The 24,112-nt window shown below is 42.6% G+C and overlaps 2 protein-coding genes across 3 annotated transcripts; both read right to left on the reverse strand.

Moving 5' to 3' along the window:
* Positions 1-534: 534 nt before the first annotated feature.
* LOC120032817 (protein LTV1 homolog) lies at positions 535-12,667 on the reverse strand. Of its 2 annotated transcripts, none has more exons than XM_038979003.1 (11): positions 12,493-12,667; positions 11,931-12,062; positions 10,632-10,838; positions 10,165-10,252; positions 9,928-10,060; positions 9,469-9,694; positions 7,314-7,441; positions 7,014-7,159; positions 6,769-6,821; positions 6,348-6,548; positions 535-1,119 (listed from the first exon to the last, which is right to left on the reverse strand). In XM_038979003.1, the coding sequence occupies exons 1-11, from the start codon at positions 12,493-12,495 to the stop codon at positions 1,006-1,008; spliced, it is 1,431 nt and encodes a 476-aa protein (XP_038834931.1). In that variant the 5' UTR covers positions 12,496-12,667; the 3' UTR covers positions 535-1,005. The 2 variants fall into 2 exon arrangements, with proteins under 2 accessions (XP_038834931.1, XP_038834930.1); XM_038979002.1 differs by having other exon boundaries at positions 10,165-10,255.
* Positions 12,668-14,607: 1,940 nt separating this feature from the next.
* Positions 14,608-23,122, reverse strand: LOC120032775 (calpain-9-like). The gene is made up of 19 exons (XM_038978958.1): positions 22,952-23,122; positions 21,822-21,891; positions 21,457-21,575; positions 21,106-21,239; positions 20,671-20,839; positions 20,218-20,387; positions 20,027-20,104; positions 19,696-19,856; positions 19,231-19,388; positions 18,850-19,058; positions 18,580-18,616; positions 18,410-18,490; positions 17,608-17,665; positions 17,290-17,354; positions 15,881-15,949; positions 15,665-15,743; positions 15,318-15,434; positions 15,096-15,154; positions 14,608-14,964 (listed from the first exon to the last, which is right to left on the reverse strand). The coding sequence occupies exons 1-19, from the start codon at positions 23,120-23,122 to the stop codon at positions 14,938-14,940; spliced, it is 2,031 nt and encodes a 676-aa protein (XP_038834886.1). The 3' UTR covers positions 14,608-14,937.
* Between the last annotated feature and the right edge of the window lie 990 nt (positions 23,123-24,112).

Here is a 24,112-nt window from a genome sequence, read left to right on the forward strand (position 1 = left end):
CTCTTTCCACCTGAGCCACTTAAGGACAATAGGGATCTCTGGCAACAATGGCCAACCTGTCATACTGGATTTACGACCAGCTTTATTTACGTCAACCACTCATCCATGAAAATATGACCTTGTGGATCAACGGCACTAAAGATTTAGCACAGTAGGATACAATACACCAAATACTAAGTATCCAAGCTAACCGACTAGGCTGTGAGATGCAAGGCAAATATCACCCACGACATTGGCCATCCACGGAAGTTGCATAATTTATTTCAATGTTTACCAAAGCTTCAGGCCAACTGCCATTAACCTGGTTAGATAATGATTGACACTTTGTATAATGTTATTTTCTGTATTATTGTATTTTCTGTTGTATTTCTGTTTTTATGGTCCCTTTATGGAGATTTCTGTAAATCTATCGCCAGTCCAAATCTGTGTGCTGAACTAATCTTCAGTAAACTTTACTCAGGATGTAAAAATATTGTTGGTGGTTGGGCATTGAAATATAATTGAATAACCAAATGAATGTCACACACACAACTGTAAAATAAAACAGACGTAAGTATTTACTAAAGATATCCAAGGACTTTTTTCTGTAATTTTTCTCAACAAAAAAACACCAGGAAGAATCTTTAGCTTTATTGTATAAGGTAAGAAGGGTTAGTGAGCTGCACTCTGATGATTGACATGCTAACTTCAGAAGAGTTGATCTATAAAAATAAAAAAAAACTTCTGAATTAACCTGGTCACAGATCTGTTTGTGCAGTCTTGCAGACTTACTGTCACGGTGATAGGAGTTGGCGTGAGAATGACCATAGGAGTTGGGGAGAGCACTAACAGATCTGGGACCAGGCTACATCAATCTCTGAACACTTCACAAAAAAAAGTCACACGGCCCATAGTCCTCGTGTTGGGGTCCTCTGCAAGATGGCGGTTGCAGGGTTGTTGTCCATCAGTAATCCAGTTAAGAGGATGAGCACAAAGTCAGTCCCAATTCATCTTGCATCTGGGCAGCTAAGACAGCTTTAGACCCTGGACGTTGGAACGCAGGTTCAACATTTGTTTCTCTTGATAGACCTTTTCCTGTTTGAACGCCTCTTTGTTGGCCTTCTTTTCTGTTCTTCGCTCCTGTATAAACATTCAAGCAATATGGTGTCAATGGTGAAGGACAAAAAGCATTCTACAAGATATCTAAATACTTGAACCGTATTCAGAGATGACTCTTACAAAAAAAAGAAAATGTAGTTATACAATGTACACTGCTCAAAAAAATAAAGGGAACACTTAAACAACACAATGTAACTCCAAGTCAATCACACTTCTATGAAATCAAACTGTCCACTTAGGAAGCAACACTGATTGACAATAAATTTCACATGCTGTTGTGCAAATGGAATAGACAAAAGGTGGAAATTATAGGCAATTAGCAAGACACCCCCAAAAAAGGAGTGATTCGCAGGTGGTGACCACAGACCACTTCTCAGTTCCTATGCTTCCTGGCTGATGTTTTGGTCACTTTTGAATCCTGGCGGTGCTCTCACTCTAGTGGTAGCATGAGACGGAGTCTACAACCCACACAAGTGGCTCAGGTAGTGCAGTTCATCCAGGATGGCACATCAATGCGAGCTGTGGCAAAAAGGTTTGCTGTGTCTGTCAGCGTAGTGTCCAGAGCATGGAGGCGCTACCAGGAGACAGGCCAGTACATCAGGAGACGTGGAGGAGGCCGTAGGAGGGCAACAACCCAGCAGCAGGACCGCTACCTCCGCCTTTGTGCAAGGAGGTGCACTGCCAGAGCCCTGCAAAATGACCTCCAGCAGGCCACAAATGTGCATATGTCAGCATATGGTCTCACAAGGGGTCTGAGGATCTCATCTCGGTACCTAATGGCAGTCAGGCTACCTCTGGCGAGCACATGGAGGGCTGTGCGGCCCCACAAAGAAATGCCACCCCACACCATGACTGACCCACCGCCAAACCGGTCATGCTGGAGGATGTTGCAGGCAGCAGAACATTCTCCACGGCGTCTCCAGACTCTGTCACGTCTGTCACATGTGCTCATGTGCTCAGTGTGAACCTGCTTTCATCTGTGAAGAGCACAGGGCGCCAGTGGCGAATTTGCCAATCTTGGTGTTCTCTGGCAAATGCCAAACGTCCTGCACGGTGCTGGGCTGTAAGCACAACCCCCACCTGTGGACGTCGGGCCCTCATACCACCGTCATGGAGTCTGTTTCTGACCGTTTGAGCAGACACATGCACATTTGTGGCCTGCTGGAGGTCATTTTGCAGGGCTCTGGCAGTGCACCTCCTTGCACAAAGGCGGAGGTAGCGGTCCTGCTGCTGGGTTGTTGCCCTCCTACGGCCTCCTCCACGTCTCCTGATGTACTGGCCTGTCTCCTGGTAGCGCCTCCATGCTCTGGACACTACGCTGACAGACACAGCAAACCTTTTTGCCACAGCTCGCATTGATGTGCCATCCTGGATGAACTGCACTACCTGAGCCACTTGTGTGGGTTGTAGACTCCGTCTCATACTACCACTAGAATGAGAGCACCGCCAGCATTCAAAAGTGACCAAAACATCAGCCAGGAAGCATAGGAACTGAGAAGTGGTCTGTGGTCACCACCTGCAGAATCACTCCTGTTTTGGGGGGTGTCTTGCTAATTGCCTATAATTTCCACCTTTTGTCTATTCCATTTGCACAACAGCATGTGAAATTTATTGTCAATCAGTGTTGCTTCCTAAGTGGACAGTTTGATTTCACAGAAGTGTGATTGACTTGGAGTTACATTGTGTTGTTTAAGTGTTCCCTTTATTTTTTTGAGCAGTGTATATAATCTCAGCAAAAAAAGAAACGTCCCTTTTTCAGGACCCTGTCTTTCAAACATAATTTGTAAAAAATCCAAATAACTTCACAGATCGTCATTGTAAAGGGTTTAAACACTGTTTCCCATGCTTGTGTCAATGAACCATAAACAATTAATGAACATGCACCTGTGGAACAATCTTCAAGACACTAACAGCTTACAGACGGTAGGCAATAAAGGTCACAGTTATGAAAACTTAGGACACTAAAGAGGCCTTTCTACTGACTCTATTTAAAAAGTGTGTGTGTGTGTAACTCAGCAAAAAAAGAAACATCCCTTTTTCAGGACCCTGTCTTTCAAAGATAATTCGTAAAAATCCAAATAACTTCACAGATCTTCATTGTAAAGGGTTTAAACACTGTTTCCCATGCTTGTTCAATGAACCATAAACAATTAATGAACATGCACCTGTGGAACGGTCGTTAAGACACTAACATCTTACAGACGGTAGGCAATTAAGATCACAGTTATGAAAACCTAGGACACTAAAGAGGCCTTTCTACTGACTCTGAAAAACACCAAAAGAAAGATGCCCAGGGTCCCTGCTCATCTGCGTGAACGTGCCTTAGGCATGCTGCAAGGAGGCATGAGGACTGCAGATGTGGCCAGGGCAATAAATTGCAATGTCCGTACTGTGAGACGCCTAAGATAGCGCTACAGGGAGACAGGACGGACAGCTGATGTTCCTCGCAGTGGCAGACCATGTGTAACAACACCTGCACAGGATCAGTACATCTGAACAGCACACCTGCGGGACAGGTACAGAATGGCAACAACTGCCCGAGTTACACCAGGAACGCACAATCCCTCCATCAGTGCTCAGACTGTCCGCAATAGGCTGAGAGAGGCTGGACTGAGGGCTCGTAGGCCTGTTGTAAGACAAGTCCTCACCAGACAACACCGGCAACAACGTCGTCTATGGGCACAAATCTACCGTCGCTGGACCAGACAGGACTGGCAAAAAGTGCTCTTCACTGACGAGTTGCGGTTTTGTCTCACCGGGGGTGATGGTCGGATTCGCGTTCATCGTCGAAGGAATGAGCGTTACACCGAGGCCTGTACTCTGGAGCGGGAACGATTTGGAGGTGGAGGATTCATCATGGTCTGGGGCGATGTGTCACAGCATCATCGGATTGAGCTTGTTGTCATTGCAGGCAATCTCAAAGCTGTGCGTTACAGGGAAGACATCCTCCTCCCTCATGTGGTACCCTTCCTGCAGGCTCATCCTGACATGCCACCAACCATACTGCTCGTTCTATGCGTGATTTCCTACAAGACAGAAATGTCAGTGTTCTGCCATGGCCAACGAAGAGCCCGGATCTCAATCCCATTGAGCACGTCTGGGACCCGTTGGATCGGAGGGTGAGGGCTAGGGCCAATCCCCCTAGAAATGTCTGGGAACTTGCAGGTGGAAGAGTGAGGTAACATCTCACAGCAAGAACTGGCAAATCTGGTGCAGTCCATGAGGAGGAGATGCACTGCAGTACTTAATGCAGCTGTTGGCCACACCAGATACTGACTGTTACTTTTGAACCCCCCCCCCCCTTTGTTCAGGGACACATTATTCAATTTCTGTTAGTCACATGTCTGTGGAACTTGTTCAATTTATGTCTCAGTTGTTGAATCTTATTATGTTCATACAAATATTTACACATGTTAAGTGTGCTGAAAATAAACACAGTTGACAGTGAGTGGACGTTTCTTTTTTTTGCTGAGATATAATATACACAGCTCTGGAAAAAATTAAGAGACTACTGCATCTTCTTTGTTATTTTGACCTGTTGTCATTTTCTGCAAATAAATGCTCTAAATGACAATATCTTTATTTGGAATTTGGGAGAAATGTCAGTAGTTTATAGAATAAAATAAAAATGTTCATTTTACCCAAACACATACCTATAAATAGTAAAACCAGAGAAACTGATAATATTGCAGTGGTCTCTTTATGTATGTATACATACAGCTCTGGAGAAGAAAAAAAAAATATATATACAGTTGAAGTCGAAGTTTACATACACCTTAGCCAAATACATTTAAACTCAGTTTCACAATTCCTGACATTTAATCCAAGTAAAAATTCCCTGGCTTAGGTCAGTTAGGATCACCACTTTTATTTTAAGAATGTGAAATGTCAGAATAATAGTTGAGAATTATTTATTTAAGCTTTTATTTCTTTCAACACATTCCCAGTGGGTCGAGAGTTTACATACTCTCAATTAGTATTTGATAGCATTGCCTTTAAATTGTTTAACTTGGGTCAAACGTTTCAGGTAGCCTTCCACAAGCTTCCCACAATAAGTTGGGTGAATTTTGGCCCTTTCCTCTTGACAGAGCTGGTGTAACTGAGTCAGGTTTGTAGACCTCCTTGCTAGCACACGCTTTTTCAGTTCTGCCCACATTCTCTATAGGGTTGAGGTCAGGGCTTTGTGATGGCCACTCCAATACCTTGACTTTGTTGTCCTTAAGCCATTTTGCTCCAACTTTGGAAGTATACTTGGGGTCATTGTCCATTTGGAAGACCCATTTGCGACCAAGCTTTAACTTCCTGACTGACTGACTGATGTCTTGAGATGTTGCTTCAATATATCCACATAATGTTCCTCCTCATGATGCCATCTATTTTGTGAATTGCACCAGTCCCTCCTGCAGCAAAGCTCCCCCACAACAGGATGCTGCCACCCCCGTGCTTCACGGTTGGGATGGTGTTCCTCGGCTTGCAAGCATCCCCCTTTTTCTTCCAAACATAACGATGGTCATTATGGCCAAACAGTTCTATTTTTGTTTCATCAGACCAGAGGACATTTCTCCAAAAAGTACAATCTTTGCCCCCATGTGCAGTTGCAAACCAGTCTGGCTTTTTTATGGCGGTTTTGGAACAGTGGCTTCTTCCTTGCCGAGTGACCTTTCAGGTTATGTCGATATAGGACTCGTTTTACTGTGGATATAGATACTTTTGTACCCGTTTCCTCCAGCATCTTCACAAGGTCCTTTGCTGTTGTTCTGGGATTGATTTGTACTTTTCGCACCAAAGTACGTTCATCTCTAGGAGACAGAACACGTCTCCTTCCTTAGCGCTATGAACCAGACTTGTGGAGATCTACAATTATTTTTGATTTTAACTTCTGACTCACTGGAATTGTGATACAGTGAATTATAAGTTAAATAATCTGTCTGTAAACAATTGTTGGAAAAACTACTTGTGTCATGCACAAAGTAGATGTCGTAACCGACTTGCCAAAACTATAGTTTGTTAACAAGAAATTTGTGGAGTGGTTGAAAAACGAGTTTTAATGACTCCAACCTAAGTGTATATAAACTTCCGACTTCAACTGTATATATAAAAAAATGGAGCACAGTATTCCAACCTATGACGATTGTTCAAGGAGCTTTTTCAACCATTTTGTTACCAAGCCAACAATAAATGAATTCTCCACATGAACCCCCAATAGGGAGGGCCAGACAGAACTATTAGTCGTGAGTATAGTAACCCACCTTGCGTTCCTCTCTGATGCCCTGTTTCCTGGCTTTCCGCTCCCCCTTGCTCTCCTCTCGAGGTCGGGGCTGTGTGGCGACTCGGGGCAGGTCTGAGTCATTGATACGCTCCATGCGCTCCGCCTGCTTGGCTGTCAGGCCCCTCCCGGGAAGGACGTCCAGGGGAATGCCTGTCCTGGTGGACACTCGGATGGGCTTTGCCTGAGAAGAGAACACAGAAATACACTAAACGGTCATATTAACAGCAACAACGGCCCGGAGCTGATGCCTTAAATTCACAACTTAGTAGCTAACGTTGGGTAGGAAGACGAGCTAAAAGCCTCACAAAATGTTTCATGTTAGACATGCAACTTACTACGTAACAATGTATTTCTTTCTGTTATCTTCGCTCAAACAACCAACAGAGGAAAACATTTCTTACCTTTGGTGGATCTTTGATGATTTTTGGATGGTTATACAAATTTGAATAGGTACCTTGGATAGTAAAGAAAGGATTTCAATATTCATTAAAAAAAAGAAGGAAAATGTAGTAATTATGGTAATAAAATATCTAGCCAATTCGTATGTCATCAGAACATAATTGTCATCAGGCATGTACTACAATGGTAATATTAAAGTGTTAGTTACTGAACAGACAATAGCAACACGTTTAGTAGACTAACTTACTGATAATGGTTTCACAGTCCCACTTCTCTGCTGGTGCCGTCAGGACAATGGTCTCCATCTCCTGTTCCTGTTCCTCTTCATCCTCCTCCTCCTCCTCCCTCACCACTGGCAGCTCTTTAGGACCCAGGGCGTCAGGCCTCTGGTAGCTGAAAGAATACAGTTGATTCAATTACTGTCATTATCTATAGTTAAACACACATAAAGACGTGCTTATGGTAATCCATTGTGTCCAATGAGGACTTCCGCCTCTGTCTTTATCTAAGGGTATTGCTATGGCTATAGAGTTACACACACACTCACTCTAACGCCTTCTGTTTGAAGTAGTCTTTGATGACCTCCTCCAGGCGAGCACTGTCTGGCTCGATATGCCCTTCCAGCTCAGCGTTGTCCAGGGCCCCAATCTCATCCTCGTCAAACTGCTCGAAAAACTATGGGAGACAGAAAGAAACAAGTTCTGAAAACGATACAATGACATTCATTTAAATCATTGTTTTAATTAACTGAATATCATAAGTTGAAATCAGCACCTGAGTGTAGGGCTGTTGCGGTGACCGTATTACCGCCACACCGGTGGTCACGAGTCATGAAGGCAGTCAAATTCCACGTGAGCGTTTAGTCACGGTAATTAGGCTTCTCCAAGCTGATGCTGCTGGTGATCAGTAGCCTACCAAACTTGCAAACTGCCTGGTACTCAGCACTCGATTGTCCCTCTAATCACTCTGACATCAACGCAAATGTAAACGAAAATCTAATCAAACACTTCATGAGAGCCAATGAGCTCATGTTGCGGCACATTTCTATAGGCTATGCTATTGCAGGAGAAAACAGAGTGATGGCCGCTAATAAACAGAAGAGGATCCCATCAGCTTTCTATAGGCTAGGCCTTCTATATTTATTTCTCAACTTTCCTAATATTAAGCACATTGCTTTCTCTTTACAACAGGAGTATAGCCTACCTGGCTGGCATGAAAATAAACCGTGGGGAAAAACGTCCTCCATCACTATTTAAGTGCATAGATGAGATGGATTTTTTCCTGCTGCCCGTGTTTCCATGCAGGTGCATGATAATGGTCAAATCTAAATAAGTAAAAATGTTACACATATATTATTTAGTATGTGCAAAGACAAGATTAAATTAAGAATAGTCTGATGGCTGACAATATTAGCCTATCACTTGTGAATGATGTCCAGCATAAGATTTTTTTAATTTTTTATAATTTGCGACTTGTTCGAATCATAGTCGCACACCTCATGTAGCCTAGCCCATCGGCCTTTATGTTTTAATAAGGTTTGTATCGTAATTAATGAGGCTAAATAACTTCTTAAAATTAAGCACATTAATCCACTTTACAAGGGGTGTAGAACCTAACGTGCATACATAAGCAGCGCAAGAGTTTCACGTTTGGGGAAGGTCATTTTCACCATAAAAATACATCTCTATTGTGAAAAAAATTACATGCATAATCGCATTTTAGGTCACTTTTGAGAATGGTGTTTTCCCGCTAATGGAACATTCGCACTTATAATGTGAAGGAAAAGCTGAATAGTTTATCAACATTTTAAGCTAAATGTTCAGATCTGTTGCTTCCACCACATTGCATAATAAAAAATTTTTATGCTTTGTGGTTGTATTAATTTGGGATCCATTGCATCCCACAACTGTCCCAGACTATGTTTGGAATACTAATTTCTAGTACAGAATAAGTAGACTTTTGTACTATTGATTGACATAGGCTAGTGCTTTTGCTGTTCGTTAGGCCTACTCATCTTCTTGGCTGACAAAAAGTAAATGTGGACAGTTCTTCCAATATCTTCAATACGCACCTTGGAATTGGATAAGGACGCCCGCAGTTGCATCTGTCTTAACTTGTAGCCTGTGAACAATACCCGGTCACGTGATCGGAGAGCCGTGCTTCGGCTTGCGCAGTGCACTCAGGGAAAAGGGCACAACGCAGCACACCGGCCCGCAAAAGGTATGGATTTTTTTTAGGGTGCATTATGACCACAAAGGGGATGCCGCCGTGAAATTCGAGGCATTATCAAGTGCTTGTCGAATTGTCAATGAGAGACTATTGGAGTGTGTACAGCTTGCGGAAAAAAACAAAAGCAGAGCTCATGCATTTCAAGCAACTTATTTCAAATCATCATTAGAGTCTCATCATGCAGGCGTACAATGTATTAAAAATCAAAACATACAGCCCAACGTGTATTAGACTTCTTAAAATGTGGAAGCCAGGAGATGCTAAATGTGTTTATGTTAATTAACGGTCAATCACTGCGAGACCGACAGTTATTTGCTTGACAATCACCGACTGACTACATTTTTTGACCGCCACAGCCCTACCTGAGTGTTTATGCTGTTAGATCAGCCAGTCACCCACAGTTGATCTTTTACCAAAGGTCACAAAATGCAACCCAGGTCCAAACCCCAAATGTATGTCCGGGGCTCACTGACCTTCTCAAAGCGGTCATCCAGCAGCGTGAGCTGTTCGTTCCTCCTCATGACTGACGAGGTCATGGAGTATTCTGTGAAGCGAGTTTTAGTCTCCTCGTCCATGAACATGAACTCCCGGGGGCGCCCCTCGCCGTCCTCATCACCAGAGACACCGCCCTCAGAGTCAACGTCCCCCTCAGAGTCGCTCTCCTCTTCGTCTGTATCCTCCCACTCTTCATCATCATCACTGCAATGAGAGAGAGACAGAGAGGTTTCCAACAGCACAAAGAGACTTGGGAGAGCACAGCTTTATTGTGACAGGACTTCAATTAGCAGATGTTAACCAGCTCTTAGTAAGAAACTGAAACCAAAAAAGCAATCCTCTTTCCAAACAATTGTAACTTGATTGGTATAGCCCAAATTAATTGTACTAAGGGTTGCTAAAAATAAATAAAACTGATATAAAATATATATTCTTACCACACGCCAACAGCTCCTTTGACATCGTTGGCCTTCAAAATGAAGTCGTCATCCAGCATGTTGTCTGGGTCGTCAAAGTCAAAGTCCTCATCGAGAGCAGCTACGATGTCTGGGTCCATGTCCAGCCTGGGTCCTTTGAGACAAAACATGAGGGACAAGAGTTAAAAACTTAAAGAATTCACTGATTTAGAATAATGACCTGGCGTTTGGTTTTGTTACTGACGAAAGGCCTCTTACCTGAGATGGGGGCAGCTTTGTTCAACATTCCCACCTCCTCCTCAAACTCTGACGCAAACACAGAGGAGGGCAAGTTGAAGGAGACGGTCTGCTGAAGTTACAAAAGCATAATAGTTTTAATATTTCCGTTTATCACAATTACCTCAAAAATACTGGCTACCCTGCTCACTGTTGCTATAAAATGTGTAGTGGTTATTAAGAGAAATGTAATCATGATAGCTAATGTTGCCCCCATACCCCATCCTACAGTCACTCCTTTCACAACCTAAAATACACTATGTATTGGGGAAACTTGATCTCACAAATGCAAGCCTCTAAAAACTACTCCAGCTAGCTACATTGTTATCAAAGGACCAGATCATTTCAACTTGTATTTACACCATCAGCGGTTTGGTCCAATATATAGCCCAAACATTTACACAACTGTTCCACTCAGTAACAACCACTGGACCTCCTGCTAAACTTACAGGAGTAGCCTTTTCCTCCTCCTCCTCCTCATCTTCCTCGTCATCCCCATCCTGGAGGTCATGGGTACGTTTGCCTCTCTGTGATTTGCCGGATGAAGCCCACTCTACGGGCCGAACCGTTTCTCTCAGGTGCTGCAGATAGTTGTAGTCGTCGTCGAAAAACACCCCAAACTCCCTCTGCTCCTCTTGCCGCTTCTCCACATCCACCTGAAAACAGACAGTAGAGTAAGTGGTTACAGGCTGACACGAAACATACAATTGTGCACATAAAGCAGGATTTCATGCACCAAATATCTTGGTTGTCCTTGGCCAATGAATATCTAAAACAAATATGTTTTTGACTTGAAGTTGAACTCTCCTACTAGGATAAGTAGCCTAAATATTGTAACCAATGGATGTCTTTTGATGAAAACTGTGACCATTTCTTCCATTGCAACACTAAATACCTTAGTAAAGTCTGGTACATGTACTAACACAGTGGGTACTAGAACCCCTGGGGGTACTTGGTCTATCCACAGGGGGTACTTGACACGAATCTCAATCAAATGTATTTATAAAGCCCTGTCTACATCAGCAGATGTCACAAAGTGCTTATACAGAAACCCAGCCTAAAATCCCAAACAGCAAGCAATGCAGATGTAGAAGCACGGACTCTCAAGACTCATAAGAACATAGGCCTACTGGTAAAATGCACACTAGTGGGTACTTCAGCGGTACTCCGGCAAGAGCAAAATTCAGTTGACGGTACAGTGAGTACGTTTTCTATGCAATACTCATGTAAACACCTTACTCTTGTTTATCGTAATCGGCGTAATGTCATTAAATCGCCGATTAAAACACTTGCTTTTCTGAGCAATCTTTCGAATAGGAACATGTAAACAACTTAATCGGCGTTCCAGCGGTGTCTCTGATCTGCGCATGTGTTAGCACCAGCACGAGTGAAATGAGTTGGGTACAACTAAACGTATGCGTTTTAGAAGTCGTTTTTCCACATACAAACTTTACATGTCCGAACTCAGAATCAAATATGCTTCCCAAAAATAACATGTTCACTGTGGTAGACCGTTTATTTTGATTAGGGATTTAGGCATTTATCAGAGCGCCAACAGGTAACCTTTTCAGATGTGTCCATGTAAACAGGATTATTATGGGAATTGTTATTCTTGCAAAACATGTATATATGTTTTAATCAAACTATTATATTAACCTGACTATCCACAATAATCTCATTATTTTGTGCATGTAACCACACTCAGCAACCTGAAAAGGTTGGGAACCACTGTAATAACACGTTCTTACCTTTTGTGCGGGTAGGAGGACATGCTGCGGTGCTTTCTCGTCAGCAGCGAGAGGGTCCCTCTGACTTCTGTGGACCAGGTGGAAGGTCACCGCTTTCTTCTTGTCAATGAATGCCTTCTTCCTTTTATTAGGCTAGAAAAGAAAGACATGTAGATAATGTAATTTGTTACATAGTCTTTGGGTCAACTGCATCGGGCTCAGATGCAGCAATATGTCAGTGACCTGTGTTGAGTGGTCACTGTTCATCACAAGCCCTTTGTACATGAGGGTTAGGCAGTACACAGAAAGGAAGAACTGTTCTGAAATGTAAATTGATGTTTTTCATGGACTAGCAAGTTAGCTAACTTAGCTTAACTAGCTAACAACCAACACACAAGTTAGTTGGTTGGCTATTGCTTAAACGATCAATCTCACCCACACTTGAAACAACATATTAGCTAGCTAACATATTTGATTTACTAGATATTGACAAGCACAACAGTTGGCATTATTTATGTAACGTTAGTAAGTTAGCTAGCTACCTATCTGTCGACATAGAATGCAAAGCTGAAAGTGTGCTTACCATAGTTCAATTGGACCGCTGTGAACACACTTTCAAAGTATTTTTTACAAAAACGTTTGTGACAGTTTATCTCGCGCTAAAATAGTGTCATTTACGGGGATTAAAAAAAAGAAGAAGTCAATGTTGTTTATCCACGCGGACTCCTTCCTCACACGCTGCTTCTACCATTTTTGGAACAAACCATTTCACAGGACAAAAGGGGTGTAGTTTGTTCACTTCATACAATATATCAGATTGCTATACATTATTGAATTTGTATTAATATATTATGTTGTCAAAGTATGTATTCTCTGTATGAAATAATTGTTCATTGAAAACCAAGCAACTGGAATGTAAGTAGCCTGGCGGGTAGGAGCGTTGGGCCAGTAACCGAAAGGTTGCTGGATCGAATCCCCGAGCTGACAAGGTAAAAATCTGTCCTTCTGCCCCTGAGCAAGGCAGTTATTTTTTTTTAAATGAACAAATCAATACAGAAAGTACATGGGGGAACACAAGTATATATACATAATATACAAAGGACAATTGGGCTAGGGGGTACAATATCACATTACACAAGGACCTTAAGGGACAGACATACTTATACTTCTAACAGTTTTTTTGTTAGAATATTTAATTGTCTTAAAATATAATTCAATTTATTTTTGTAAGGTAAGAAAATGTGTTTTGTTTGTAAATTTACATTTGTGAATACGAAATTTGGCACAACGAATAATGAAATTAATTACATAAAATGGTTTCAACTTATTTCTATCGTAGGTAAAGAATCCAAGCAGTACATCTCTACACAATAGTGTAAAATCTCCATAAATGTGTTCAATTATAAATCTACTGATGTCTTGCCACAGTTTCCTTACATGAATACAATGCCAAAAAAGATGCAACACGTTTCCGGGTGGTCATTACAAAAGGTAACATTTTGTTTTTCTTAAACTTCTCCATATAGTGGTTGTCAGGATAATATTTATGAATAATTTTAAAGGAAACGTTGTTAATTTTGTTAACAAGTAGGTTCTGAGGGTCAGGTCTTGACACTTTCCTGAATAATAAAGCAACACCTGAGCAAGGCAGTTCCCCGGGCGCCGATGACGTGGATGTTGATTAAGGCAACCCGCCGCACCTCTCTGATTCAGAAGGGTTGGGTTAATTTCGGAAGACACATTTCAGTGGAATGCATTCAGTTGTACATTGACTAGGTATCCCCATTCCCCTAATACATGTGTTCCCCTTCAGTTGGTATAACCCAGACGACCAAACTAATCGATAATGAACAGGAATCGTTCGCAGCGTCATTCAACTCAAGACGTCCCGATATTTTGTGTAACCTTTATTTAAGAAGGTAAATCAGATAAGAACAAATTACTATTTACAATGACGGCCTACACCGGCCAAACCCGGACGTCGCTGGGCCAATTGTGCGCCGCCCTATGGGGCTCCCAATCACTGCCAGTTGTGATAGTCTGTTTTATTTTATTGGCACGAAATCTACAAAGCTTTTGTAACGTGAGATGAGCAATAGCCAATGAGAGCTCGCCAGAGAAGAAGCCAGTGAGATGACTTTATTTCGCATCCCCATAACGTGTAGACTCTAACAGTAGTCATCGCTCCTTCTCTAGTATACGTTTGTACTTACCTTTAATCAAAGCCACATTGTTGAAGTTCACAAGCAATGCTATTAAATTCTAAATGTTGGCTAGATATCTCAACTCTGGCAAGCGTGAATGTCTGACTGAAAATATTTCATGTTGCTTTGAGCCACAGCTCCTTGTAGCTACATTAAATAACATAATTGTTTTCTCGAGACAGCGTGGTATCTACAATCCTCAACACCAAGTGAAGAATCTTGCAGCGTGTCATGTCAGAGCCCAAAATCAATATCGACTCATTGGAGATCCACCAAAATATTTGCTTATTTATGTAGGGCAATTTGTTTAATTTCTTCTTAGCATGCTGAGAAAGTATTCTACATTTGAATATTTACGGACAAATCTAAAGCTCAGACACAGACAGCAGATATTACATTTTCATGATAGAATTTTTATTTTGTTAAATCCCAAACTGAGAAATCAACTGAAACGGTGTCAACATGATGAAACTTTTAAAACTTGATCAGTGCATTATTTATTATTGGAGCAACTCTGTAAACAGAATTTAACACAAATTCTCCTGATTGTCAAATACAAGAGGCATAAGTTCCAAACTGTGGCACAAGTATGTTGGTTTCGTTTTAAAACAAAATGTCTCTATTGAGTGAATTCAAGAGAGACAAAGGCATACACTATTAAAACATAGCTATAACTATATAGCATATGTTTTATGCATGGATTATAACTAGTGTATTCGCTAACCTCGTTCCCAGCAGAAACGACTCGATATTAGTGTATTTGCAAGCAACACATATTGCACCCCAAGCCCGTTATTTTACTTTGTTCTTCTGCTGGATCCTCTTCAGACGTTCATGGAAAGGAGGAGGAACTGAAAAGACAAAAGTTATTTCATAATCAAAAGCAAATCATGTCTTGGTGGGCACATCACACCAGATGGACTTTACATGTTGTATAATATGTTTCCACTGTAATGTTCATATTATACAATGTTTATTATACCTGCAGTATGTTCATTTTGACCTGGCCTGTCTTGCTGTTGTCCAATGCTTGGAAAACCCCTGGGGGAGGACAAATATATATTTTTTGTCAACAACCAATATAACATTGGGTATGTCCAACAACTCCAAAGCACTAAACATCTGAGTGTTTACTTGTTCCATGAAAATACAAGTTATTTGAGCAGATACATCCCATAAGGTGGTACAGTCCCTTGGTACTCACTGAACATATTTTCCAGGCGGACGATGCAGGTGAGGTAGTCATCAAAGTCGATGTCGTAGTTCTCATCAGCGAACCTCAAGCCAAGCAGCTGGAGGAGCTTGGTGTTCAGATGCATGCCTTGGATGGTGGAGACAGAATGTTACTAGTTAGGCTCTGATTCACACCTAAAGTCACACTTTTGTCTTTCTGGCCCCCTGAAATGTCTTCTTGAGAAAGTGTGGGAGTACTCACAGAGAAAGAGACCAAGATCAAAAGACAGGATTCAACACTAGCATTCTACCATTGAGATATGACCTTCTATGCAGTCATTCTGTTCTAACCCTATGTACCACGCTGTAGTCTCTCACCTGCTGCTTTCAGAGCTATGCGGAGCTCATAGGAGGACATCTTCCCTGACCGGTCCGTGTCATAAGAAATGAAGAGCATCTGCAACCAACACCATAGACATCGTTATCACCTCCACTCCACACACATGTTCAATATTAAATTGACGTCATAGGCTATTGTATAACAATATATATGATATTGTAACAGACAGCAACATGTAGTCATGCTGTACTTACAATCCATTTCTTCATCTTTTCCCAGAAGACCTTGAACTCCTGAAACTCAAGCTGCCCTGAATTGTCAACCTGGATTGATCTGTCAAGGCAAATAACCTACATGACCAAAAGTATGTGGACACATGCTCGTCAAACATCTCATTCCAAAATCATGGGCATTAATATTGAGTTGGTCCCCAATTTGCTGCTATAACAGCCTCCACTCTTCTGGGAAGGCTTTCCACTAGATGTTGGAACATTACTGCGGGAACTTGCTTCCATTCATCTACAAGAGCATTAATGAGGTCGGGCACTGATGTTGGCCGATTAGTCCTGGTTCGCAGTCGGCGTTCCAATTCATCCCAAAGGTGTTCGATGGGGTTGAGGTCAGGGTTCTGTGCAGACCAGTCAAGTTCTTCCACACGATTGACAAAACATTTCTGTATGGACCTCGCTTTGTGCACAGGGGCATTGTCGTGCTGAAACAGGAAAGGTCCTTCCCCAAACTGTTGCCACAAAGTTGTAGACACAGAATTGTCTAAAATGTCATTGTAGGTTGTAGTGTTAAGATTTGCCTTCACTGGAACTAAGAGGCCTAGCCCGAACCATGAAAAACAGCCCCAGACCATTATTCCTCTTCCACCAAACTTTACAGTTGGCACTATGCATTACGTGAGGTAGTGTTCTGGCATCTGCCAAACCCAGATTGAGCCATCAGACTGCCAGATGGTGAAGCGTGATTCATCACTCTAGAAAACACGTTTCCACTGCTCCAGAGTCCAATGGTGGTGAGCTTACATCACTTCAACCGAAGCTTGGCATTGCGCAGGCATTGCGCATGGTGATCTTTGGCTTGTGTTCGGCTGCTCGGCCATGGAAATTCATTTCATGAAACTCCAGACGAACAGTTATTGTGCTGACGTTGCTTCCAGAGGCAGTTTGGAACTCGGTAGTGAGTGTTGCAACCGAGGACAGACAATTTTTACACGCTTCAGCACTCGGCGGGTCCCATTCTGTGAGCTTGTGTGGCCTACCACTTCCCGGCTGAGCCGTTGTTGCTCCTAGACGTTTCCACTTCACAATAACAGCACTTACAGTTGACCGGGGCAGCTCTAGCAGGGCAGAAATTTGACGAACTGACTTGTTGGAAAGGTGGCATCCTATGACTGTGCCATGTTGAAAGTCACTGAGCTCTTCAGTAAGGCCATTCTACTTCCAATGTTTGTCTATGGAGATTGTATGGCTGTGTGCTTTATTTTATACACCTGTCCGCAACAGTGTGGCTGAAATAGCTAAATCCCCTAATTTGAAGGAGTGTCCACATACTTTTGTATATATAGTGTATATTGTAAAAGCATGAATCCAATATTGATCAAAGTAAAGCATTTTCCAAAGCCTCATTATAGGCGTTTAGGACAGGTGAAGGATACATCCATCAGGTTGATGATGCTGTGGCAGGTGTTGAGACTCAGACCGTCAAACTTGATTTCTCTCCCTGAAGGAAAAGAGAGGAACATCAAAACAAATTCCTAAAATAATCATGACAATATTATAGAACCTGTAATCCATGAAGGTATAACCCCACAGACCCAGAGTGTGCAAGTAATTTAGCTTTAAAAAGAGTCAAGAGTCAACCTATGTGCGTGTGGATGTGTATTCAAATGACATTCGTTGAATTGCTCTTTATGCTAACGTCTGAGTTGTAATAACACACAATGGATGTGACTTTTAAGAGGAGGGCTGCTTACTCCTGCTAAGTACTCCATTCAACACCTGCTGAAGCTCCTTGGCAGAGATGGCCTGGTCCTAAGCAGAAGACACAATAGACAAAATATGATATTCTGGCTATGACCAATAGGGGGCGCACACGTTTCAAAGTTTATTCGCCACAGGACACAACAGGTGTAAAACAGTACAGTGAAATTTTTACATCGAGACCTCTTTCAGGTCAGTGCCAGTACCTTATTCAATGTGCAGGGGTACTGGAGTGGTCGGGTTTATACATAAAAAGTGACTGGTTGTAGGATATACATGTAAACAGGGCTGAAAAGTGACTGGTAGCAAGAATATATAAATACTTATGGTAATATACAGTACTAATGGTAATATATACATGTAAACAGGAGTAACAGTGACCAGTAGCAGAAATAGATAGATACTAATGGAAATCAATAATCAATTAACCGCAGCGTAAATGGTAGTAATAAATCGAATCAACAATAATTTTAGCAGCAGCGTAGGAGTGAGGGGGTGTAAGTGTGTGGCATCAATTATGAGTGTGTGAGTGAGGCTGTATGCGAGTGTGTGTGCGTGTGAGAAAGAGTGACAGTGAAGGTGTGTGTGTCAGAGTCGGTAGAGTGTGTGGATCGTCTGTGGGAGTGGGATATTATAAGAGGGAGAGCAGTAGTTGTTAGCCATTTAACAGTCTTATGGCCAGGGGGTACAACATTACTGTTTTCCTTCGACATGCTCATAGTATCTGAATCAGGGACATTGCCAGTGTAGCAGAAACAGCTCTCCTCATTTCTTAGAATATTTGTATTTTCTTACCGAACCAGCAATCTTTTCAAACATTCTCCTCAGTCCCTTCTCCTCATCCGTCTCCTCCTCTGGTAGACTGGGCATTGGAGGCTGAGAGATACATCACAATACATCATCAACAGGAAGTAAAGAGCGTCTCAGCATTGCAGTTTTGTGATATTCAACAGCAGAGTACTTACATCTGGCAAATCAGCATCTACTGTGTTACCCATCTCCCTGTTGATGACAACATCCCGTGATTAGCTTTTTCAAATCACAAACATGAACTTGTCCAGCAAATCTTACACTGAACGACAATTTAGGCTACATGCAATATTAAAAGTCAAATAAATCTTAGTGTAGTTTGGCTACAGCCATCAAGTGCTTTCATTCAACCTTTCTCTTAACCAACTATCTGCTTGAAACTAATACTGATTCACAGACAATACTCCCAAACGTAAATATCATACATGGTTCCGGCTGCCTTCTCAGAGAAGATGCGTATGATGAAGTCGGCCTCGTCGTGGGGCTGGAAGGTGGTGGGCACCAGCAGGTAGTTGCCCGGGGGCAAGGTGAAGCGCTCGGAGATCTCCCTCACGTTGATGTAGGTCTTACTGCGAGCCTTGGACCCATTGTAACGGAAGAAGTCTTTCCCCAGGTGGTCCTCATCTGCAGGGGCCTGAGGGAGAAGAGAGAGGGAGGGACATGTTTTTAAAGACCCTTCAAATAATGAATGAGTAACTTTGATTTAACAAAATAACTGTTACTATAGGTAGCATGTACTAGGAAATTGAAAACCAATGTATTCCTATTGTTTGTGCATATGGTTTCTTGCATGTAGTGTCTCTAACCTCGTAAAGAGCAAAGCCGATGGTTTGCAGGTCCAGTCCCTCTTTCCTGAGCGCACGGCGGTTCTTCTGCATCAGAGCGATGACCACGCTGCACTTATCATTATTATCGTCAGCATGCAGCAGGGTCAGCTTGAACTGAGGGTTGGTCCAAAATGTATCTGGGGGAAAACAGGTTTAAATGGTTGTATTATTGCTGGCTGGGCTGGAACAAAAGCCTATATACACTCTCTGGCATTCCAGAATCAAGGTTGGTCACTTCTGGCACAGTGGATTCATCAAAGATACAATTGGCATTCCTTTTATCTGAGTCATCAAACTTTGTATGAACCAAGCTGACTGTCACATTACGAGGCTCAGACGTTCAGATAGAAATGTACTGTGTAGAATATATATGTTAATCATGTACAATAGGGAATCAAGCCAAGTCTATTCATTACATTTCTGTCTGCAACCTTGTCCTCTCACCTATGAAGTTTCTGCAGCCGCCTGCGGTGGAGCCACGGATCCAGTTGCCCTCGAACATGTTCACCTCCCACTTCCGCTTAGTGTCGTCCGTCAGAGAGTCCGGCGTCAGGTTGCAGATCTCTACCTTGTCGTAGTTGGCCTTGAAGTCCTCAAACTCCATCCTGAAACCAGCAACCATTTTGATTCAGAAAAGTCTTCACTGTATACAGGATTGGACCCAGACCTTGTCCGGTAACTGTTCAGGGCCACTGGAAAGCCTATTGCTGTTGAACATGCGGGATGTAGTTCCAGACGTAAAACTAAAACTATTACAATCGCTGTTGTTACTAACCAGAATTCACCATCATCCATGGAGTTCTGAAGAATGCGTTTCTTCTCAGAACTGTCGATCACATTCCACTCCCTAGACCTGTAAGAGAGAAAACAGATGACAGAATAACCACTCTCCCATAATGCGTAGTGTATGCTAGTTTTTATTCCTACTCATCTCAGCAACGCCTGATGGAAATTAACTGCACTCACTCGTCACTCCAGGCACCGTTCCATTCCACCTGTCCCCAAGGGTTCCTGATCCTGATCAGCTTGACCTTTTTCCCTCTGTAGTTAACCTCCTCAAGGCCTGTGATGGAGTAGGCGTGTCCCTTCACCAGTCCTGAAGCGGTCTGGGCCTCTGACTCAGCAGAGCTGGTGATCTGGAGAGAGGAAAAATCACAATCTGTATCAGTCACCAAAGACCAGGACTGTCTCTCAGACCTGGACCCGTATTCACAAAGTGTCTCATAGTAGTAGGAGTGCAGATCTAGGATCAGGTCCATCCTGTCTATATTATCTTATTCATTGTGATCTAAAAGACAAAAACTGATCCTATATCTGACCAGCACTCCTATTCTGAGACGCTTTCGAAATACAGGACCTGGTGTCTAAGGACCCCATGTATAATGGCCTTCCACTGAAACTGGTTTAGGAGGCCCTTACGTCGATAGAGCAGCCCATCATTGAGCCTCTGTCGTAGGCCTTCTTCATGATGTTGAAGAGGTCGGTTGGAGCGCTTTTGGTCTCGTACGTCTCCCCAACGCCGCCGGTGAAGTCCTCCATGGCCTCTAGGGTAGAGCCTCCCTTCAGGGACTCATAGCTCCCGTTCAACCTGACAGGACAAGGAATGAAATGGGTTAACTAGGGATACAACGGGCGTCAAATAGCAGACATTTGAAAATTAACCCAAGCTTTGCAGCTAGTGTCTGCATGCATTTGGTGAAAAATTGGTTACAATCATCCAATACTCATGTTTTACATTAACTACACGCTATCAAGCAAAACGTGACGATAAGTGACAATAGTTGTACAAAACACCTATTTTAGTTTGCATAAATGTTATACCTGTACTTTTCAAAGTTTACAAGTTACACATACTTGGCATAGGCCTTCTCCAGCAGTGCACTCCAAAACTCGTTGTTGGAGGCAGAGTGGAGCAGCACCAGGCGATTCCTCACAGCAGGCAGTCGGTCATCCACCACCACGTCCAGCCATCTGTTGTGCTGCCAGAACTGGAGGAGAGAGACATGTCAGACTATACTTACGGATGACTTCCTTCAACTAAAGAATTGTGTAATCACTGATGTCAATAGAGTAAGTACTATGTAACAATTAACATTTAAGACTCAAACATTCTGTGAATAATGTAATATTGTCATATAGATAAAACGCAATGTTCTGTCAATAAATGTGATGGGCAGTTGATAGCTGTGTAGTGGGCGAGTCTACCTGGAAATGGAAGATGCCAGCGTAGCTGCGGTCAAAGCCCTGGTCGTTGGGCACCACTCTGGCCATGGTCTCCTTATGGAGGGTCAGAGAGGCAATGGCCGCCAGGAGCCAGCAGTCCCCTGGGTGAAAAACACGTGATGAGTCAGGACCTACACACTGAAAGCCATGGACATAACCTCCCGTCTTAGGTGTCGTATATAATGCTATAGAGTCTAAGTCTTAAACTCAAGGCCCGGGGGCCACATCAGGCCCGCAATCTGTGGTCTTGTGGTCCCCAGACAAATATCGCATTGTTATTTCTAGTGTTTGGATATGGATGTATGATATACGATTCGTATCATATAAGAAGTACTATGTATACAAACCTAGTGCTCCTTGACATATGTCTGTCCTATCAGCCCCACCAACTATGAATTCGGGATTCTCACAAAGATCCTGTAAAAGAATAGGAGCAGGTGTAAGACGCTTAGTGACAGTGGAGAAACAGGTTTAAAACGGAGATGGGGTTTGGAGTGACTCTGCCGCTTCGGGAAGGTGTGTTCACATTCCTGGCGTCTTAAATCAGTCAAAGTCCCCAGGGACGCAGAAACACAGAGAGACGGTACAGGTATTCATTCACAAGGATCAACCAAGAGAGAAATGCTTCAGGATCACAAATAGGATCTTAGTTGGATCTTTCCCATTTTAGTCACTAATGTTACAGGGAGAGATGGTTTTCTTAAACTCTTAAGATTAGCTAACCTCTCTGAGCACATAACCTGTCAACCACCACTCCCAGCAACGTCAACAGAGAGAAAACATTCAATGCATGCTTCAAGGCTACATTCCAGAAGACTGTGCCCTACACGTGAGACAGGCACGTACAGTATCTCCAGCTTCATTTGTGTACATAGGACATTTTAAAGTTCAAAGTTTCAAGACAAACACTACAGAAAGGGAATTAGATATTAGCCAGATAAAAGTATCGGCTAACACATTCCTCTCTTGCAGAACTGGTTTTAAAGGGATGTTTGGATAAAAGCTCGTACTCATACAGAACTGGCTTGGTCTTGAGGTTGGTCTTGATATTTTACCTTTATTTAACTAGGCAAGTCAGCTAAGAACAAATTCTTATTTAAATGACAGCCTAGGAACAGTGGGTTAACTGCCTTGTTCAGGGGCAGCACGACAGATTGTTACCTTGTCAGCTCGTGGATTCGATCTTGCAACCTTTCGGTTACTAGTCCAACGCTCTAACCACTAGGCTACCTGCCGCCCCTATAATGTGAATAAGGTAAATATAAGGATTATAGTCTTCTATACTTTAACATTGCAAAGTGTCTTGCCTTCAGAACAAATGAGCACAATCTACCTAAACAGAGACCCCATCCAGGCCATTCACTCTCAACGATCAACTGCAAATGTTCTAATTACACTAATTACCACTGTAATTACTGTATTCTTTCAGTCACATTAGCTCCCTCGGAGTAGACCATTTGTACTGTAGCTTACATACCCCAGGTCTCTTCCATTCAAAGTTGATGGGCACGCTCTGGCTGTAGTAGAGGGATGAGTCGCAGGCAGGGAAGTCTGGGTCCTCAAACAGTTTCTTCTTCTGTAGACACTCCTGCCTCAGCTGCTCAAACGTCTTCCCATCCGCTTGGGTGCTGATCGACTTGGCGGGCATCTTGAGGGCTCAGACTAAAGGGGAAACTAGGGAGAGATGGAGAAGGACAGTGTGTGTGTGTGTGTGGGGGAGAGATGTCCCTTGTTTGTGAGCAGTGACAGAGACTGGGAGAGAGAGGTGCGTTGGGTGTTTTGCAAATCCTGTTTCTTTGATGTGTATGTGGTTTGGACGGCGTGACAAGCCTGTCAAGCAGGTGGGTAGATAGGTACACACCCTCCTGACATAAACTGGTTTGTCCATTCCCACGGCAACGCACCTTACCTCACCCACTTTCCCTGCCCAACATAGCTGTTACTCCTCACTCTCTGATATAGGAGTTCACTATAGAATGTGTTCTAGAATGTCAGGTTTTAGGTAGTGACAGATTTGTCATCACTGCTAACATGTTATGCATATTTGAAATGGAACAGCACAAGATCAAGTTTTAGATCTTAAACATCAGGATCAATTTGTGGAGAAATGGTTATTAATAGGCCATTTAAAAATAAACTGTCAATTACAAATAAAAGGCTGATATAAACAGAAAATGTCTGTCAACTAACTAGACTATCCATTTGTTTTATCTTTACCATTATAGATATGAAGCAATATAAAACACTCAAGTCCAGATCTTTCTCGTAACTTTATCAATTCATTTTCACCCACAAACATGCAACAGGGTGCCATCTCTCTTGAAATATAAAACCCAGGTACAGCCAGTCAGAGATTACAAAAATATGTTTACACTTCTCAGCATATTACAAATAATGCCACTAGCAGAATAGTAAGAAACAAAGTACAGTTGTCATTCTTTCCCTGTGATTACTCTCATATTGGTCGCAGTTCAGCATTTCATAGCATACCAACATTCTCAGTTAGCGGTGATGACGTTTAACAACTGTATGAGGACAAATTCTGGGGAGATGCTGATTTTTAAACAACTCAAGTAATCGAATAGCCAGAGACCCATTTTTTAGATCAATGTGATTTTTGTGCGTGACCGAATAAAAC

This window comes from Salvelinus namaycush, chromosome 39 (assembly GCF_016432855.1).
Source record: "Salvelinus namaycush isolate Seneca chromosome 39, SaNama_1.0, whole genome shotgun sequence".
In the NCBI taxonomy this organism is placed as follows: Eukaryota; Metazoa; Chordata; class Actinopteri; order Salmoniformes; family Salmonidae; genus Salvelinus; species Salvelinus namaycush.

Coding starts and splice junctions, on each gene's coding strand:
- LOC120032817 (XM_038979002.1), bottom strand. Junction 7,442..9,468: donor TGGATGACCGCTTTGAGAAG/GTCAGTGAGCCC, acceptor TGTCTCCCATAG/TTTTTCGAGCAGTTTGACGA. Junction 7,160..7,313: donor TTCAAACAGAAGGCGTTAGA/GTGAGTGTGTGT, acceptor GTATTCTTTCAG/CTACCAGAGGCCTGACGCCC.
- LOC120032775 (XM_038978958.1), bottom strand. CDS start 23,122: ATGCCCGCCAAGTCGATCAGCACCCAAGCGGATGGGAAGACGTTTGAG. Junction 17,666..18,409: donor TTGAAAAGATTGCTGGTTCG/GTAAGAAAATAC, acceptor TCTTCTGCTTAG/GACCAGGCCATCTCTGCCAA. Junction 15,155..15,317: donor CCGCCTGGAAAATATGTTCA/GTGAGTACCAAG, acceptor GTCCTCCCCCAG/GGGTTTTCCAAGCATTGGAC.